Below are 21,398 nucleotides of genomic sequence, written 5' to 3' on the forward strand. Positions count from 1 at the left end.
TTTATTTATAAAAAATGTAACACTATTAGAAATTTATTTAAATACAAATTATCTTATTTTTGTTACTTTGCGTGAATTGATTACAACAAAGTAATAAATTTATGTATTTTAAGAGTATTCGACAAAGCAAATGCGATAAATTATCACGGTGCTACGTTACATCGTATAAAAGTAATAAATAAATTAATGGTTTATTTAAGAAACGAAAAATATATAATACAATACGTTCGAATAACCGCCAAAAAGAGGAATACAGTATAAAGTTCAAAGTGCGTTTATCAGAATAATTACTCTTCGTTCTAAACAGGTACTCGATGTTAAAAATATATCGTGCTGCGGTATCCTTTATAGCTTTTTTATGTATGTGATGATTGATGTGTGCGGAAACGCTGGACAAAAGATAGGATCACCATCTTCGTCAACGTAATCCGCATATTTCAATTCGTATATTCGTTCAAAGCCCAGTCGTGCACAAAGTTTGCCAGAAAAAGAGGACGAACAGTCGGCGCGTACCATGTGAAAGTCCTTCTCCTTCCCTATTTCACTGTAAACCGAATATTTCAAATGTGTATCGATACTCGATCGATTGCGATTTATTATGGGTATCGTAATATATCGATAACAGGTAACAAATCAAGATGGTCCGATAGTTGGGCCTTCGTTGAGCCCGTGAATTTGTATATGCCGCAGTTCACCAGAGTTCATAACTGCGACGCGCAGGTTGGAAGATGGTGGGGGAACGCAGCGAGTTCTCTGCTAATCGCTTTCCACTTCGTTTGGAAGTATCGCCAATCAGGGCGAAGATGCGCACTGGAGAAGCGCAAAGAACGAAAACTGGTCTTTTCGCAGTTATGGACTCTGGTGAACTGCGGTATACATATACCAATTCGTCTCGTTGGACGAATTATAAATAATATCTATCTATTATAATAATATCTAATAGAAAAGAACATTAATAAGACGATTAAAAACTTACGAAGTTGATACTGGATGCAGATTTAAAGTAACTATATATATACTTACATAGCTTTTTCTACGAGTGCCTTGCCGATTCCTTTGCCCCTCCAATTAGTGTCTACTGATATTATTCTAATTTCCAGGATATCCAATCCCTGATACTGCCCATCCCGATTCACATTTTTGTCCACGTAACGCAGTAACCTAAGAATTTTCTTGAATTTTGGATTTTCACACGTGGTTATGTACTCGGGTTCTTCGTCGCAAGGGGGATCCATCTTTCCTGCGTGCAACAAGTAAGCATAATTTATCGGTTAATTAAGGTAGGATTAATGAAATCATAATATATAATTGCATGTATAGCCTGCGTGTTTTATTTTTGATTCGCAAGGCAAAACTGCGTGTAATAATTTGAACGTCAATGAATATAGAATAAATCTAGTTCGACTTGTTGCAGAATATTGATAACGAGCGAATAGTTGCAGACTGATAAGAATAGTGGGTTGCGAATGGTTGCTAACATTATTGCAAGTCATAAATTCACCTGACAATACTCGTATAATGTATTTAGTGGTGAACGGTGTATCTACATTCATTCTAAAGGTCTCTTATTAGCATAAAACGCAGAATCGAAACATCCCGTTGTGGAGGATATTGCAAGTCTCTTATAAAAGATCCCACGAATTTTTATTCGATTAATCTTGTTGACGATTCGAATGGAAACAGGAAGACGGATGCATATAGAATCTTGCAATTAAAGAAAGGAATACTGGCGAGCATGAATTTTCAAAAACAAAATTTTTTAAATCGTCAGATTAATTTGATATTAATTCATTGAAAATTAACGTGGAAATTTATATCTGAAACAATCAAGGGAATTTTTACAATAATTAAAACTGACAAGTTGCCTGCTATTAATAGCAATTAGTCGGTAGATTATTTTAGATTGATAGAGCGCCTTACTGTAAGGAACTCAACCTCGGTAATTTATATCGAAGGTAACTGTTTAACATCTACTTTGCATTCGAAGTGACAATTCCTACGAGTATTCGATGAGAAACAGTTTATTCATTCATTGTTCGTTGTCTCAATATTACTTCATCAATAATATGGCAAAAATATAAAAACTATGGTATCGCCCCTATCATTACCGATACGTTGATCGAGGAACCTGATAATGAAAACGTGAAAATATTAAAAGGGAAGAAACATATTTTTCTCTGTTGGCTTTGATAATCAGCATAACATGTAACTAACTGGATTTGTCGATAGAGTAATATAATTGTATCGTTGCTGCGATAACCGGTAGCGATTAATAAGTCTCACGTTTGCTTGGTACTCGCATAACAATTTATGTAACGTTGAATAGTACCGTTTTCTCGTAGGCGTGTCTTCTTCCCTTCTAAGCTTATTTTTCCATCAGATTATTCTTTCAAGCACTTATCGTGACTTTTTTACAGTTTTTATATAATTTTTCAATTTTCATTCTCTTAATTACAGATCCCTGCACGATAGACTATATTTACCAGTCCTCAAGGTTCAGCGCGATTCTTATTATCTTTAGCATTAATCCATTCAAAGCGAAACTGTGGTTTTTTACTAGATCAATGCTCAAACAAGATACGCCTGGTAAATATCAATGACCTCCTATGATACTGTTAAGCAGACAAAGGTTTCTGTTTTAAGATATATCCACTTGTTAACCTACATTCAATTTGATATTGATGTTCAAGCGAAATTATTCATCGTTTGGTATTCGTAGAATATACCAGTTCTTTGTATTGTTCACTCTTAGAGAGAATAAAAGGTTCTCGGTAACGAGATCGGGCTCTTAATTTACATATACACTACCGATGAAAAGTTTCAGACCACTTACTTCGCTGTTACAGATATGTATACGTATAGTGTAGTTATTGGGTGAAATTCTTACCATTCAAGAGGACACCTACAATAGCACCGCTGGTCGAAACCGCCATCAGGCTAAGATTGTTTTCGAGCGTGGACATGCTGCAGTATTCTTCTAATTCGATGCAGGTGCTGTCCTCGCTTTCAGGTATTAGCTGAATAGAGTGATTAAGCGGCTCATCTCTGAAGAAGAACCTTCTAAGGAATTTTAGTATCCTAAGCTTATCGTCCTTCGTAACTATTTGAATATGATAATCCATGCCAATATTGTTATCCGTTGAATCCGCCAGCTGAAACAGTCGAGGAACAAAGTTAGTAAAAAAATCACTTTGATTTTTCCAAAGACTGTAGCTAGTGCATCCTAAGAGACTTCTTAAATTTCTTTCGTTCTAAGAAGTAGCTTACTTTATTAAGTAATTTCATTGTAAGAAAGAAGTAATTCGATCGTTCTGTAAGAAATTTTTAAGAAGACATTTGTTTGACTCGTTAGACAATGTAACGTATCGGGTCGTTTATATTCTGAAAAATAACACATGGTGTAACACTTTGGATATATGTTGGTGTAACCTAATGCAACTTAGTGCAGAACAACAATTCGTTGTTTTCGCGGCGACGAGAATTGAATTAACGCTTTCACGCGAGACAATTAACGTATGGCCCGTTGCATTGGTTCTGTCTGGTAATTCGCGACGCGTTCTCGTTTGTGGTACGTTTTATCTCGGTGATTAATGGCCAACATAGTCGAGGACTGAATTATATAGTTGATCCACTTCCACGCAATGATTCACATTAGATGACAACAGTGAACGTAACGTTTATATTTTGATTTCTAGGACCATCATTACGCCTACTTCGTTACGAGGAACTCGATGCCATCAGTGCTTCAATTTTTTACGATTTATCAATGGAATTATATTATTAGCGAATTACATTGTCCAGTCGTTAATTCGCTTCGTATACGAACAAAATTATGGGTTATTATTGGCAAGAGTGTGGTATTTATGGCTTCGGTAAATTTAGTAATCATCGATGCTCTGTAATAATGCATCATCTATTCTAATATTACGGAGTTACATCATTTCAATTCTATTAATGGCCCGTCAATCGCAATTATAATAACGGTAAGCATTGTTTTATACATGTAACAAGATAGATATAATGACAGATTGGGGACAGTACGAAAGCATCCAAACGGTTCGCTTCCTTTTCGATTTATCGTGTCATATTAGAGAAGCGAAGAAATGCGTTTCGAAATGGCAGCGATACGGGATTGAATAATTTCTTATTTCACCGCTAAAATTAAACATTTTGATATTCTGGAATAATTTGGAAGCTACACCAATCTTACCGTGTATCTTGCAATTTTTGGCACATCTTTCGCAAAGTTGGTCTTGTTGGCATCGATTCGGCCGGAGTTGGCTAAATTCGAGGACAGCACAGTTTCCATGTTGGACCGCAATATGTTAACAATCGATTCTTTTAAATTTCAGGTACCAGTATCTTCTCGATGGGACCACGATGAACTATTTAACGGGTCACTGAATGTAGTAACACCGGCTACCAGTTCGCCAATAACACGATGCTCGTTGTTGACGTCGAGGTGGTAATCTAACACTGCGCTTTGTGATAGCTCGTCGTCAGTCTTATATACGCTCACGGTACCGGGCAAAAGCCGTTTCTACAGGTTCATGGACAAACGAGCATACTTTGGGATACTCAGCGATTGGTAACATCACAAAATACTTCAATCAATACAATCAATCCTTTATAGCGAACTAAAAAAAGTATTGGTTTTTTTGCTTCCTTGCAGTCACTTCATTTTAACACTTTGACGGCAGTACATCTCATATGTTATATATCCCTCAACATTATAATAATTTTTATTGATAATTACAATGAAACGTAATGTAACAATACTTTTTTAACTCATTCGCGAACACTTCGTTTTTTCCGTCGATAAGATACTTTATGTAACTCGTTTATTAGACGGACGCAACACGTTTCACGCGTGACTCTTCTTTCCGTTGATTCTTTTAAATAATTAAACGTTCGAGAGCTTTTTTCCGCAAGTAAATAATCGCCGACATAATAGTGCCAAGGGAATATTCGATATTCCACTATGAATTTTTAATGGTCGACATGTGTACACGCTTTATCGTTTAATATCGGTTTAATGTAAATGAAACGAGTGTTTAACACTGTAGCACGCGATCGTTTAATAGAAATTGAAAAAAGAGGGCAAATTGCTAACTGTTGCGATTACTTTGCGATATATCCTAAGAGCTACACGCTAAGATTTCACTGGGTGTCGCGTAAAAGGAAACGATTTCTTCTCGGAAATTAATCTTAAAAAGCATAAATATGATTTAAAAAAAACGAACGCCAAAGTGTTCAATATTTAATTTTACATAAATCTCCAGCTCGAAGCATGTAAGAATTCATCGAACGTTTCCATCGATGATTAATCCAAAACAATTTACCTATCCGGAAGCTTAAACGTTTTTCGATGTCGACAAGAAACGTCGATATTGACGTTAATACATCGACGAAGAAACTGAATTCATTAAGCAAACTGTTGTCCAATTCTAATTGCCTTTCAATCGTATCCGGTTCGTCTACGCCAAACTCGTGTAACGAATCGTATCGTTGCTTTTTCTACGATGCGACATTGAAATCTTTCTGTATCGAATCGGCAACCGATCGACACCTCTTTTTAATCCCTGACTAATCAAATCGTTGTTAATATGTTTCAGAATACGTAAAACATCCTGTGGAGATTGATCCAAGCGACCGGATACTTATTCATCCTCTACTCACCCTGCTAATTTTGAGGTAAGTTAGAAAGCGACAGTGTTTATTCATTTTATTCACGAACGATAGATATGGTAGTGGAACGTAACGTAGATAGATTATTCGTGAATTATGCAACTCCATTGAAGTATACGGAACACAAAACATGCTCCAGTTCGGTCACGGAACTATTGTCGATTTAAACCCACGAAGGTCAGCAAAGAGAACCGTAGCCATACCTTAGATGGCATTCAATGACATCGACTTTAAGTTCCTGGCCATCGAATGTTAATTTATTATCCTTTTTCTAAGCTACCAAGTTCGACTAAAAAGGACACAACTTCGTAGACACGTGGGTCCTTGCAATGGAATCTCACTCTTGACCCAATTAATTTTTTTTTTTTTTTGTTTTTTTCAATTTTCTAATCAACCTTTTACTTCCACATCCTGTCTATCGTCCTGTGATCAATCTTTCGAACGGAACACCGATGGGTATCTCCTCTACGAGTCTTTGCAACGCGAATACAATCACTCTGTAGCCTTTGATCGCGAGACTCGATAAAACCGTACGAACGATCGCCAATACACGCGACAATGAAATATTAGAATCGTTCGGTCGTTCTTGGAATCCTTTCGAACCGGATTCGGTGGGTAGGTGTTGAACTTCCGCCATCGAACGACCTTTTCGTGATTTCGATCGTTCCCTTGATTTTTCTTCCCTCGTCTTACGTGTTTCGCGAACTAATTTCCAATCGAACGCGGACGATTGGAATTGTATCGTTGTTACGTGTCGTGTTGAAGTATTATTTATTGAATTCTTAGACACGAACTGATCGTAGAGAGGAGAAGCTGGATCGCTCGAGAAATATAGAAGGATCGGGTGAACCGTTATTTAGGGCAGCGAGTAACCCAAGCAGTATTGATTACTGAAAAAAGTACCGATTCTTTTCCTCGGTATCTAAGAAATTGTTGCAGTATCATAATTCGAAAGACAATTCTATATCGAGTATTTTCTCATGCTGCTATTGCTCGATCATTGATACACTTTTTATTGGCATAACCACCCACCCGTTAAGTGATCACGATCCACATAGACATAAACGATTCTCAATCGAGTATGAGAGGCGGTGCCACGTCCGTAACTGGCAAGCCAATCGGAATAAAGTCTTACACCTGTTTCTCGCATTAGATTTACAGTAATTGCAACGTAAGTTTACCTCGAGACCGAGGCACGTGCTTTAAAAAGTTACGATTCTACGTTATCGAGTTCATGGTTTCCTTTTCACCGTCTTTCGACTAATTAGAGTAGCTTGCGTTATCATTTCATTGTTGCTCAATGCTAGTTTTTCGTATCACTATCCTACGTGATATCATTCAGATTCAATTTCACGTCTCTTTTTTCACATTCTAATCACCCGTTATTAAGGAAGATTGAGAATATCGTTGGTTGCAACATTGAATACGTTATCGGTGGTCCATAACATAATAAAATATATCGAGTGACCACGGGAGTTTGATTATTCTCGATCGCCTTGAAACATCGACGCGTAACGTGTTCTGCGTAATAAATCTATTAGCTGACGTGTAAATGTATTAATTACCGTTGAACCCTCTGCCGTACTCCTTGGAATTAATTGCGATTTACCCGAGAAATTACACAGGACACGCCTTCGAATCGATGTGCTTGCTTGCCTGATACAGTTAAACCTGGAACGATTTAATTAATTCAAAACCGACGACGCACCTTATGCGTCCTATATAATATAACTAAAAACGCAACAGGTGCGTCCTGCAAAGAAATTATCAATCACTCCTCGAAGAACTTGTTTCAGAAAATATCAATCTCCCTTACGTGTTCGTCGATATTCTAGACCAACTATAGAAACAAGTTTCTTCACATATTATAGGATCATTAGAGACAATTAAAATAATGGTGTAATTAGCATTGCAAAATGATCATATCGAGCGATTTTTCTCCGACCACAAAGTACACATATCGATAGAAGGAGACAGTATTTTTATTCGCGATAAAAGATTGCGTCCCACTTGACTGGCTTTCGTACAATTGCGTTATCGTTCGCTGCATAACAATTACTTAAACGCTGAAAACAAGAACACGGTTAATAATGGTACGGTTACTTCAATCAACCGTTTACGCAAATCGTCTCTCTATCCCGTTCGAACGGTGGCCCTGTTTCTTCTTTATCTTCCCGTATGTTTCTCAACTTCTTTTTTAACTTCTTCGTTATATTATTCCAGGTGACAAATGAAAAAAATATCACGATTCCTTCTACGCAGTAGATTCAGAGCTCGCATCGAACGCAATGTGAATGAACAGCGTGCAAAAGAAAATTTGTATTCTAGCTTTGTACACGATCGCGTGTTATCGTTGCAATCGAGGCTAATCTCGTTTAGCGTTCGATCTAGTGCTAACATGAGCTCGTTTTAGAGGCTCTGCTGTATCTGCTTGAAGTGATAGAGCTTCGAAAGGAATTGAACCCAATGACGGAATCGGTTCTTTAAACAGTTCGGCTTATTGTATCGATGATATGCAAATTAGAGGTTGCTGCATAAGTTCTGAGAAACACCTTCTAATTGAAATCTTTAGTCACGACTAGTTATCTAAGTTGAATATTCTCAAACATTTCATCCTCGTCGTATCTACATCAACGTAGAGAGCTTGCGTGGCAACCTAATCAATGTTGATCAAGGCAACCTAGCAACCTAATCAATCTCGATCCCTTTTCATTCTCTCAACAAACTGTGTATCTCTGGAGAAAAATTTGCCGCGTATCAAATAATTCGAAATTTGTATAGTATATTCATCTCTGTTCTGGTATCATCCACATATGGATGACACATCAATCAAAGCTGTTCAACTCTTGTACAAGCGTGTCGTTTAAAAATGTGTATACAACGATCAACATCACACTTACCGAACGAGATTGTTCGAAAGAAATCGAGACAGGTATTCAACGATTAGCTGTCCCCTCTTCCTCTTTTGTTTCTTTTATCGGTACGTGACACTTTCTTTAAACAGATTTCGGTCGAGACAGCAATAACTGCAAGCAGGTCGGTGGAAATACATGAAACTTGTCACATAGAATATTTTGTACTTGGAACACGTGCACCGAAGTTCCGAAAGCGAAGCGTATAATCGAATTACAGCTGACCACGCCGGATAGAAAGAGATATGTATGTAATTCTTGTGTACACAGGTCGAAACGTTGTCGTCCACTATGCACGACGCGATGATCTTTGTTTTAGCATTCAACCAGTGTTCAGATAATTCGTTATCGACTGAATTTCATCGTTATCAATGATTCCGTACAAGTGGTCGGAACTTTCTTGCCGAGAAACAGATAGCAGAACAGTGGACACGGCAATGTTATAAAGTCCTTCCGAGACGTCTGGAAATATTGATCGGATATAATATATGGTTAAGATTTCGAACGCTGAATCAAGTGTCCTTTTGTTTCTTTTTTTTTTTTTTTTTTCGGAAACGTGAAATACTAGTTTGTGAGAGATCTTTGGACAATAAGTTTGGATTTTCAGTTATAAATTATTTATTTCTGTGAATTTTACTCCAAAGCCAACTGAATTAGTTTATTTTTTTTAATGAAATGATAGGAAATAAATGAAAAGTGGTTAGATGGATCTTCTTCTTTTTCTTTTAATTTTTCATAATAATTTGTGAAGAATTTTTTTATCAACAAAAACGTGACACGTTCTTTTTAATATTCTTCCTCGACAACAGTGAATAAAATGATTTGCATAACTGTGGTGCCTGAGAATGCAATTAAACGAGATTTTTATTAAACAGGACAGCAGAGAGATAGCTATTTCCGCGCGTAAAACGAGACGCACCACGGATTCATCCAAGAATAAATGGCAAAGGATAGAGGAGAAACACTGTCGTTGCCGATATATTTACACCGCAACTGTGTGCTTTCAGTGAGATAAAGTGGCTTCCTTTAGCTACTGCTCGTCTTCGGGGAAAATATATCCTCGGTCAGTGAAACGTTCGCCTCTGAACCCGTTGCTAACCTTTCGCTGTCCAATAAATCCGGTGATCGGATTACTCTAACACGTGAGAAAATCGATTTATCGTTACGTAGTAAAAAAGTATAGAATGAATCAGTTCACCTAGCATTGTTTTTTACAACACGAACAAAACGTTTAGCTTCTTATGATGTCATTCGGTCAGACGAAAGTAAGAGGAAAAAGATGCAGCGATGTTTTTTCTCAAACTTAAAAGAAAAAGTTTTTATGAATCTTTCAAAAGAGAAATCTCTCTCCTGTAAAATCTTTTAAGCGAAACAACAGCTCTTTTTTTTACCAGGAATTTGTTGTATTGTTTCTTACGTACCTGAAGAAGAAGCCTCGCGCTTCTTGAACGTAATTTCTTCTGTTTTCAAAAGAACGAAACACGCCGATGTGTCCCCTTCAGTCTATCGCCAACTACGCACTGCCAACGTGAGAACAAAGTTCGAGCAATAGGGAGGGTCATTACCATCCGGCACGTAATATCCCTTCGACGAGGAACCCATGGAAAGGGTAGCCCCAGCTCTATTTTTTCATTGAATTTCATTAAATTGCTAGATCTGGGACTAACCAATCACCATCCTCCAGGAGGATGGGCTGAACGCGATCATAGAAAAGTTCCCCAGCATCCAGTGTAACAGTTCCAATACGATGATAATAGAATCAAGTGACTTAACGTGCGTTCATACATCTTTTGCGGAAATTTCAATTGATTCGTGCCGGTTCAGGTAGAGACTATTTATCATTATGCATATTCCCTCGCATATTGTGACTGTAACATCAACCGTGATGGCCTTAACGATTACAAGACTACAACATTTTGAAAACACTATACGGACGTGACTAGTTGATGATACGAGAAACTAGCGGTAGCCATCATTTGCTACGTATGATTGCCATGGACGCTTGTAATTGCAGTTTCCACGCCTATAATTACAAAGCAGTCCATAACAGATACCATTATAGATAATACAAATTATCTCCGTGAATTTTATTGAATCTATCCGCTCAGCGATATCACTGACGAACTTACATCATCGTTCAAAAGTTTCATTAAAGCACTTGCTGAATTTTGTGTAGAATCAAGAAATTTTTTCAAGGAAAATAATGTAAGATTAATTCAATTGCCACTTGATTGGTTTGTCGATCATTAGGTAATAAAAATCACTTCATCATCTATGTAAAAAATTTCCAAATTATATCAAAGATTTTTGAGCCAGAGTGTACGCATCATGTAATACAAGGGTTTATTAAGCCATTAACAGTTCTCTAGACACTTTCGAATATTTATCTTGAGATGGTTTGCCTTGAAAGAAAATTCAATTATATCTTCTGACACTGATCTATTCTCTAGAAAACTGTGTCGTACGATCATTGATAAATCTCAATCTACAATCGACATGCCTGTAAACAAATCACAACAACGAAATGATCAATTACTTTCTAACACGAACAGTACTATTCGACTCCTATGGGAAATAATAATAGAAATTACAGACGTTATATAATCTGTTAGTATTGAAGAAATAATGTAAATGTATGATTTTCGATAGTATCATCGATTGAATTATCGTCGGTAATCATTGCTCAAAGTAAAAGATATATATCAGTATCGTATCTCTACATCGTTAATCATCCAATTTATAATGAATTATGAAATGATTATTACGATATTTTACTAAGCAGCATGGTATAATTTAATACACAACTTGAATCAGTTTTATCATTTGAAGTGGTGCTCGATAAATCAGTGCTCCCTGTTCTACTTCCTCTTTATTGGGTACTTTATGTAAAGTATCGTTGATTTATTTCAATCTATAGAATAGCAGCGTCACCAAAGCTTTGGTTCTATGAGAATCAGCACACGCGAAACATTGTCAATGCAATGAATAATATCTTTTTTTCAACCGCAATCGCTTGCCTCATGAATGTTTTATGATTCCTTTTTTTACTTGCAAACATTGCCCGATTACTAGTCGGTTTAAAATTGATCAATTATCCAGATAAAATTCAATCGGTACCTACTCGAACGTAATCGAGAAATAAGGCTAAGCATTCTGTGTTTAATATGGGGAAACGGGGCAGTAGAAACATCCGTATATAGTCAGACACGGGATAATATAGATCATGTTTTAATATTTTCAGTCCAGCATTAACCGTGGATGATTTCTTAGTCATTTTTCTCTATTATTAGTTTCTTTTTTTATTTGTAACTTATATATTTCTTAAAGAAACGATTTATTGAATCAATGTTCGAACCACACGTGTTACATCGACGGATTCTTCGAGATCGATACCATCTAGATCACGTATCAGTAAAATTATGCTCCTTATGCCTTTGTTAATCACCACTTGATACCGACAATGTAGTTTATGAGCTACATTATCAAGGTTAACTACAATTCTCTATTATAACTATTTTTTTGCATTCTTTACACGACCCACAAACATGTAAATCACTCTGGCCCAATATTCATATCTCGTATCGAAACGTCGAATGTTAAAAGGGAACAAAAATGAGGTGTTACAAAAATGCGAGAGACGAGGACATTTATTGTTGGTGATTGTCCTTTCGTAAACAATGTATAGATCATCGTGCAACGGGATACACGTTTTGGCATTTGCTCGAAAGAGCAGGTCGAACAGAAAATGTCAAAATCAGACCTTCGAATAAGGAGTTCCACCCACAAGTGTTAATCGTTTTGTTCATGCATTAACAGGATCATATAAGTTCTTTTTTTTCTACTTGAGAATAATTGAGGCGCGGCTCGCTTATCTTGGTTTTCTTTCAGTTGGTCGTGGCAATTATGCAAAATATAATCGGAGAGCATTAAGAAACTTCTCGTTGAATGTGTAATTTAGAAAAAAATTACGGCATTTTTTAATTGGACGTTTTTTAGATACTAAAAGTTTATTTATAGATAAATTATATAATTTATAGATAAATTTCAAATCTTATTATTTGTATAAAATTTTAGTATTTTAAGAGACAATTATTTATTTAATTTTATTTTTACCCGCGCTTTAGAAGCGATTGTTTTGACGCCATCTAGCAGCAGACTCCAACTTTTAAAGTTGAAGGTACTCTTTCAAATAGACCGCCAAACTTTGAAACGCTATTTCCATCTGTCGATAAGTGGAACTATTTTTATACTTATCGATAGTTTGGTCGTAGTTCGGCGCTCGGCCGTTAGACGGCGCTGGCAGTCAATGTCGGTGCGTCATGCCATCTGACTGACGTTGATTATAAAAATAAATTTATTCGGTACTTGACACAGGAATAGATTATAATATTGAATTTATATTTAATAGAAAATTATTCTACTAGTATAATTTTTAACTAATTTTTACGTATATTTCGTATTATCAGTAAGATGTGGTCAGTGGTTAGTGAGTCACGGGTAGAGTCGAAAGCATCGGCGCGCTCAGCTAGCGGTTGTCATGGTGACGAGCAATCATCTTCTCCCACTCCTTTGTACGAGCCCCCTCTGCGTCAGTCGTTCGCGAAGTCTCGCAGGCGGTGGATCGTGTCTCCGAAAGTCGGTCGCTGTTTTCATGTGTTGTCGCCCTTTTTCTCCCTTACCTTCGTGAAAAATTATAAAACGACGAGAAAAACGGTGCGCCTCGGGGGCGCTGCCGTAAGTGTACAGTGCCGAATTTCAGCACGGTGATAGGCTAGCTCCCGGTTCTTCCCTACACGGTCAATAATGAGGGACATGGCGGGCAAGATCGCCGAGTTGAAGTTCGAGGCACCCCTCGCACGTTTCGAGGAAGAAGACACGGCCAGCTTGAAGAATATGAATCTATTGACAGGTGCGAAAATGCGTACAATATTCTTCTGTTACTTTGTTCTCAGATCATTGCGCATCTTACTCCGCTGTCACGCAGCAGCGACGTAACCTCGCCAAGGATCAAAAGTTTATCGCGATGTACTGAATTTCAAAATGATCGTTGCTGAACGCATTACGTCAAATGCAAAAATTAAAGAATAAACGGGTCGAAGGTTGGAGGGACGGTATTCTGGTCGTTAATCGATTCTCAGATTGCCACGATAGTGGGTGATCGTATAGGCTTATGAAACGACGACGATGACTTCGATAATAATCGAACGGTCGCGGTATCTGTGCGATCTTCTCTTTGCTTTGACTAAAAAAGGCGTTTCAACCCGAGGCGGTACCGCAGAAACGGAAATTTCGAAACCGAAAGAGTTTCTTGGTAGTGGGAACTGGTTATGTTGGCTGCGTAAACGCGTGAAATATGTTCGTGCACGCGTGGTCACGCTCATTTTGCGGACGTGCAAATTAAATGACGAGGGTGGCTGGCTGGCGTACATGCCAGCGCTAAGAAGCGACCTTCGGAGCACGACAAAAGGCTACGTCATGCGTACAATTGGTGTCTAATATCCTTCGTGTACGCTCTAACTCCGTATCACTTTTCGCGACATCGTTGAAACAAACGTCGAGATCCGTCCTCCAAACACCGGCCTATGTATTAACGCGTTCCAGAAAAATGACAGACATTTAATCCTGGAAACATTCGATCCTCTATACGCGTCATTGTCGTTCACGCGAAAATCCGATTACTCTTGGCGCAATTGATAATATCTCTGGAAGATGTAATTAATATCGGCTTGCCTTTTAAAGCCGCGTACGTGTGCATACATTTCTCTCTAGAAGTGTCTATCTCGCGATGCGCTCGGTATGATACGCCCCTGTATACAAACAGTGACCCATCTTTCGCGTTTATTGCGTCCCACACTATCGGATCTGTCTGTTTACTCTTCTCTCTCTCGATTTAACTGAATACGTTTAACGCACAGGCTGACGCGTTTTTAGCGCTAAAAATAAAACTGGAACTTTGTGAAAGACACGATCTCGACGGACGTTTACAATTAACCATTATCGTCGAAAGTGAGCGATTATAGCGGAGATTCTTTTTTTATATTTAGAACAATTATTAGACAGCAGCCTGAACAGCAGCTACGGGGAGAATTGCAACGCGAACGAGCCACCGACGACCCATGAAAATGGCACCGATATTCTACAGGAGGGGACGTTCAGCCCTTTCAGCGGCAGCCTCGAGGATCTCGTTAACACCTTCGACGAAAAGATAACATCCTGTTTTCGCGATTACGGCACCGACGTCGAGTCCCTGGCACCTGTGCAAGTGCGGACACAGGAGGAGATCATGAACGAGTGCCAGTAAGTTTTTTCAGCTAATTACATCTTCGCGAGGATTCACCCTTCGAATCGCTTAATCTATCATTAAAATGGTTTTTGTAATAATATGAAACACTTCTTATCGTCAGGTTATCACTTAAATGACCGGCATCTAAGCATTGAAACACGAGAGCGATCGTTTAAGTATTAATAAACTTTCAATAATATAGAAGATAGTGACCGGAAGTTCAATTTTTCAGGTACTAGATTCTTTTATACAAATGGTAGGCATTATTGAAATACGCGAAGTATTAATTTTACAAAGACGTAGGCGGCTGCCCAGGCCCAGAGCCCGACCCTGGTTGATAAAATAACCGATGCATTCTTGTATCGAATTTGTAACCACTGAACCGTCTATTTCAACGGGGTAGCTGCGAGGAAAAAAGTGCATAAAGTGAAAATGATGTCGGTACACGCGCGATTGAGAAGTTTCTATTACCCTTGGGTCATGCGATATCTCCGGTACAGTTATACCGGTTTTACGTGGCCACGTTGGACGATTAAAGAAAAATGAAAGAAAAAAATTCCTCCGAGGCGGAGCGGATAAATGAATACCCCTGAAGATTGCTGGAGTTATCGCGTTCAAATTGTCGCATTTACCTTGAGATATCTATTACACCTGCCGCTGATGTATTCTCGTTATAAAGTAAATGATAGCCTCCTCCCCGGCGGCTTCTGCCCTAGCGGAAATAATCGTTTATGTAGCGCTCGCTGTTTGCAATATTATTCGCACGTGAATCATAATTACTAGATCAGCTTAGGTATTTCAGTAGCTCGATGAGAGAGCAGGCTTTTACGAGGAGCACGAGTTTACAATTCATATAAAGTGCAACAAGCGCAAAGATTATACCGGTTTACGCGCTCCAATGCCACGTGGATCGGTACTGACCTACAGCGGTTATCAGGAGCATCGCTTTAATTAACTTAGAGGGATTATGTGCCAGTAATTGCATTAATGATCCAAGTTAAATATTTAACAAATTTCATTATGCGGCTTACTTTGTACGTCGAAATATCTTTGAAAGAAAAATGTAGAATGCAGTTAACGTAGTCAGACTTTTTAGTTTCGATCTTCTACCGTGAATCTCAAGTTTCACGTGACATGGAAAACACGTTAAATAATCTCACGTTAACGCTTTCTTCGACTCTCGTTAAGACGCACAAACAGTTTCACTCGATGCTCGAGCTAAACCAATATCGCTGAACGATAGTCGTATGGTTTCATTAGAGCCGTTACAGGTAGTTGCGGTAAATCTTGAGATTGATACGGTTCAACGGGTATTATCTTCTTTTCTTTGTCGACAACCATATCATTTTGTTACGTTTTTCTAATAATTGTAATCCAATTTACCTCACTGCCAATCATTTTAATCCGGTGATAGTATTCTGTTCTTTTGTTTTATAATTAGTAGAGAAATTTTCAATTAATATGCACGTAGTCCTTAAGATCACGGTATCGATTTTCCAACTGAAAAGTGTGCCACCATGAGTACTCTCTACATGACGTTCTGCGGCGCGTTCAGCAGCTTTCTCTCCACGAAGTGGACACTGCACAAGAAAGAAACTTACCTTCTAATTAGACTATCATCATCCGTCCTGCAGACAAATCTAAATGTCTTGTGGTTGTTCGCGAAGAGTTGAATAGAGTCAGGGAAAATCGAAAGTTGCAAATATTCTGAAGGATAGAACAAACGCGTGTATGTCTTCGAATCATAGGATTAAATACTTTAATCCTCAGCAATATATTTCAGCTTTGTATTTTCGTTGAAAGATCAGCAGTTTGTAGCCGCTGTGCAGGTGTCCGACCGAATATTACACTTCGTAACGAGCGAGACTGCAGGTGAAACGCTCAACGAAGCGCAAAATTGTATCTTCTTCGGTGTAGAATAACGTTGGCCGGGGTTCTTAAACTCGTTTGAACCTTCACTGTAACCTACTGTTGTGCATAATTTCTTTGAAGTCACCTGCCCTTCTCAAAATTTGTCTAGACGATCGGAAGGGATTGAGAGGAAAATAAACTTGCACGCCTACCTGAAAGAGAAAAAGGTTCTTTCTCGAGATTGTATCAGAGTTAGGAGAATTGGTTTTAAACCCCCTAGGGTCAGGCCAAATTGACCTACGTTTGTTCTTTCAAAGCTGTTATGTACCTGCTACTCGAGTGCAACGCTCCTCTACCTGGAACTCTATTCTTCTTTATTCAGGCCATTCTTCTTATCAAACATTTCGCAATAACCTCTCAATAACTGCGTAGACGCAATCATATCTCAAATTAATCAAAGTATCGAAACTATAAGCTTTTGCGCGAAATCAGGGGGTCAATGTCCGAGGTTTGCGGATACGACACGTGCTGTTGCACGTGTCTTGTTCGGTATTGCTGACGCTTTTCATATGCATATGCACCAGGTCCGAAAGAATAAACGCATCCGTGCGTACATATCCGGTGCGCTTGAGCATTGTTCGTAATCCAATTTGTCGCTATCATGTACAAGAAAATTATTTTATGAATTACAAATGAAATCTTGGGTCACGTAAAAAAGGTCGTGTTCCATAATGGCACTTCGCGGTTCAAAAGAACAACCCCGAGTCTTTTTAATTGTACAGCGATGCCTGAACGTTAAAATATTACCAAGCACGTTCAGCTACAGATTGTTAAGTAGCTATGCGAGCCCGTGGACTTCAATAGCTGGTTGCGACAGAATAGAGCGTTGCAGGAAACGGAAGGTCTAGGATTAAGTACCATTAAACCGATTCTTTCCCTTTCTATAGGGGAGCCTTTCAAATTCTCAGAATTAATAGCAATTAAGGAAAGCAATTCACAAGCACTGCGACCTTTATGAACTCTCTTGTTAAATATCAAAATCACGAATACGTATCATTTGTATCTGTACAAAGTAATTTAAATCAACATTTTGAAATATCTTCTTGATGAAAAGGATGAATTCCGTAGGACGCGGAGGGACGAAAGAACGCGAAAGAAAGTAGGAAATCGAGAACGGTCAGTAACGCGATCGCATAGATTGCTGATGGTTGCAAAGAAATCGTGCGTGATCGAATCGCTGGGCATGAAAATTTGATCTCTGTGTTTTGTTCCGTCGTTCTTATCGAGCCACCCTCCGGATGGACAAACGTCAATAAAGCAGCGCACGCGCTCTTGCTAGCCTGATACGATGTTCCTTTATACTCTATAGCAATAGCTCGTTCACGTCCCGTTTACCCGGTTAAATTTATTTATCTATGTCTAGAGAAACGGATATTCGCTTATTTATTTCTTTATATACTTGGATGAATTATCCACTGACTAGTACATTCAAGAGAATATGCATTGTAATGCGGTGCCATTAGCTTGCAATTTTTACATAATGTAAACATTTTATTTTTAACCATTTCCATTTCTGATGTCGACTTGGGGTTGGTGCTGATGGTGATTTTGAAATTTTATTTCATATCTGAATACATATATCAGTTTTCTCTGAAACAGCATTAACATGTAACAGGTCTTCCTCGGAAGTGCTCCTTTAAATGACTCTGCTTCGACTCAATAGAATCTGGACCTATCCTGATGATTTATTACTCTACATTTACGAAGACGTGGTGTTCTTTTTTTTTTTCTAGTAAGCCATTGATATTATGCAACAGATAGTGTACAAGAACTCCACGACCTCGTCGCGGATCATTGAACCGAAGAATGAATTAATAATCAAGAGGCACATACGCTCCTTCCATGGAATTCAATTTCACTCTACTTTTCTCGTTCCAATTAACCCTTTGTGTACTATTACACTGCGGCGATTCCTTTCGAATTGTAAACGAACGGTAAATTAAAGTAATATTTATTTTTTCTTCTCTTCATTTGCTCACGTAGCGTGGCCGTTTCTTAACGCGATGATGATTCTTTCAGACGTTTGGGCGTTCGTTCTAATGTATAGCTAACATGCGCACAGGATGAAGTCACTCTTTAATGCACTTAACATTAATGAGAAACTCAAGTGGGTCGAATTGACCTCCATTTGTTAGTCCAACACCATCGACCAGTCTGCTTTCTGCTCTTTTTATTTCTGAGAATCGTCCCTGTGTATCATATTCCCTGTGAAAGAGAGACAGTCGTTTAATAGAGTGCAATTAAAATCATTAAAACAATATATTTTTTACGGTTCATTAAAGAACCGTAAAAGAAATAACAATTGTTATCATGTATTATGCCATCAGAATTGTTTACAAATCGGAGGAGGTGTGAGAAAGGCCCGTTCGTAAATGCATACGAAACTTCATTTCCTTAAAATAGACGTATTGTTGTATTGAAATGAGTTACAGTCTACTGGTTTATCTGTACACGGGTCCCGGAAACGCCTACCAGAGCCGAATGATTCACACGCTGAATCCCAGAAAACGAAGACACGCTAGATTAAATAATGTCCTTAGCAACGTGGAATCTTATCGTGTCTTTCACAGGCGTTTAACACGGTAATACACGTGGGAATCGTCGCGGCTACCTTAAAATTAAAGATCAGTAGTCCAGATAAAAATTGAATGGAACAATCCACTAGTTGTAGCAATCCGTTTCACAGGATATTTCAAAATTTTGTTGATTGTAAAACTTTTTTCTTGTTTGTTGCCAATATTGTAATAAAAGTTCGTTCTTTTCATTGCAGAATGTGGTGGACGATTACTGGCACGTTTGGTAACATATTACCAATAGATTGGAGCAAGTCTTATGCTAGGAAAATGCACATGCCTGCATTAAATTTGAACGAGGCGCCGGTCCCACACGAAAGGTAAATGTCTATCCAAAGTATAAGCAGTTATTTAGGTTTGATGCTTTTAATTTGGCAACACAAAATTTTCGAAAGTATTAGAAAAAAACAGACGAGACAGAGCAAAGTGTCTGAAGAATATAATTGAATATTTGCAAATTGGGTGCTTTTATTTTGTTTGCAATAGACCTGAACTAGAGGATTTAAGTAGCGAAGACGAGGCTGTTGCAACTGATTTGGACATGCATGCTTTGATCTTATCCAGTAGCACTGATACGCACAGTCCAGAGGAACCTCTAAAAACTGCTGAGGAAGTTCTCCGTGAAATAGATGATATAATGCAGGCAAGTAAAGTAGCCTTTTAAGCTAATAAATTGTGAAAATTTGTAGAAATTATTGATCATTATCGTGTAGGAAAGTCCTTCGATGGAAAGATCACCGGACTCTGATGGATCTTTGTTAGACAGCGATGAAGCACTGGAAAGAAGCAGAGAAGTTTTAGGCTCACCACTTCATGAGAAAAGTATAATTTTATGAACTCATAGGAAGCAGTAAATTGTCGTGTAATAGATTTCTTAATCTGAATTGTAACCGTCTGTTCTAGAATTAAAGCAACTTACCTCCAGTCAACTGACTGAATTACTTGGAGAAATGGAATCCTTAGTGGGAGCTTTGAGCGAAACTCTAATCGCAGAGCTTGCGTTACGTGACGAATTAGAGTATGAAAAAGAACTAAAAAATCAGTTTATTTCTTTGCTGTTAGCAGTGCAAAACCGACGAAGGCAGCATCACGTTACAAAAAAGAGAAATCAAATGCAAAATGGTACTAGCCCTTTACCACAACATAGGTCCCTTCAAGAGTCTAAGGTAAAATACACAACAGGGAAATTAATAAATTTATAAACATGGGTTTAAAACTGTATAATCTTAATATTTATTTTAGTATTTGACTACTGTAATTCCGTATCATACAGACAGTGGTCCACCAGACAATCAGGCTTTACAGGTCCTTATAAAAAGTAAGTATCATTAAATAAATATGTGAATATAATTTAATATTAATTATAATTTTTTTCTCAGTATTAAAAGCAATTAGCGAAGATAGCCCAACTGTACCTACTTTGTTAACAGATTACATACTCAAAGGTAATTGAATCTTCTATTTACTGACATTTTTATAAAAGAGTTTCAAATGATGTTTAAGAGAATTAATTCTTTTTTTTCAGTTCTATGTCCTACTTAGTGAGTATATCGTAAATTTGACAAGGAGATCGATAAAAATCAGAAAGAAAAATATTACTTATTGGAGAATACAGTTTGCTTTGTTCTTGCCAGTACGCTTTCAGCCGTTGTTGTGCCGCATCTTCTTGCGTTAAGGCAAGTGATTTTGCTTATAAATTATGTCTCGGACTACACTCTGTATCGATTGTAGATTTATAAGTAGAGTCCATGACATACACATCTAGTCTTAGTTTATACATTATAACGTGTATATTATTTTACATATGATATATTTCTAATTATCTATATATACGCTCCTTGAAATACCTCTTGTCGTGTATGAATTATACAATCTTTCATTTTTGTATACATCATGAATTTCGTGACAATTCAGTTTTTTGTAATTTTTTGTACATAAAGATTTTATCGAAATATGTGAGCAAATTTACTATATATTACCGAAAATACTTATATTTATGTAGAAAAATATACCTGTTGTAGACTACTTCCT

General features: G+C 37.8%; 2 protein-coding genes across 6 annotated transcripts; one reads left to right on the top strand and one right to left on the bottom strand.

Moving 5' to 3' along the window:
* Positions 1-88: 88 nt before the first annotated feature.
* LOC117608562 (arylalkylamine N-acetyltransferase 1) lies at positions 89-10,158 on the bottom strand. 4 transcript variants are annotated; one of them, XM_076689796.1, is made up of 5 exons: positions 4,211-4,604; positions 3,268-3,311; positions 2,888-3,152; positions 1,024-1,240; positions 89-544 (listed from the first exon to the last, which is right to left on the bottom strand). In XM_076689796.1, exons 2-5 carry the CDS (start codon positions 3,283-3,285, stop codon positions 346-348), a joined length of 699 nt encoding a protein of 232 aa, XP_076545911.1. In that variant the 5' UTR covers positions 3,286-3,311; positions 4,211-4,604; the 3' UTR covers positions 89-345. The 4 variants fall into 4 exon arrangements, with proteins under 4 accessions (XP_076545911.1, XP_034189759.1, XP_034189760.1 ...); XM_034333868.2 differs by lacking the exons at positions 3,268-3,311; positions 4,211-4,604 and adding an exon at positions 10,022-10,158; XM_034333869.2 differs by lacking the exons at positions 3,268-3,311; positions 4,211-4,604 and adding an exon at positions 8,589-8,993.
* Unc-76 (fasciculation and elongation protein Unc-76) lies at positions 5,674-21,321 on the top strand. Of its 2 annotated transcripts, none has more exons than XM_034333861.2 (9): positions 5,674-5,694; positions 14,645-14,897; positions 19,565-19,687; positions 19,854-20,010; positions 20,081-20,189; positions 20,271-20,533; positions 20,610-20,685; positions 20,747-20,812; positions 20,893-21,321. In XM_034333861.2, the coding sequence occupies exons 2-9, from the start codon at positions 14,884-14,886 to the stop codon at positions 20,907-20,909; spliced, it is 825 nt and encodes a 274-aa protein (XP_034189752.1). In that variant the 5' UTR covers positions 5,674-5,694; positions 14,645-14,883; the 3' UTR covers positions 20,910-21,321. The 2 variants fall into 2 exon arrangements, with proteins under 2 accessions (XP_034189752.1, XP_034189751.1); XM_034333860.2 differs by lacking the exon at positions 5,674-5,694 and adding an exon at positions 13,181-13,509.
* Positions 21,322-21,398: the final 77 nt, after the last annotated feature.

This window comes from Osmia lignaria, chromosome 2, assembly GCF_051020975.1.
Source record: "Osmia lignaria lignaria isolate PbOS001 chromosome 2, iyOsmLign1, whole genome shotgun sequence".
NCBI lineage: Eukaryota > Metazoa > Arthropoda > Insecta > Hymenoptera > Megachilidae > Osmia > Osmia lignaria.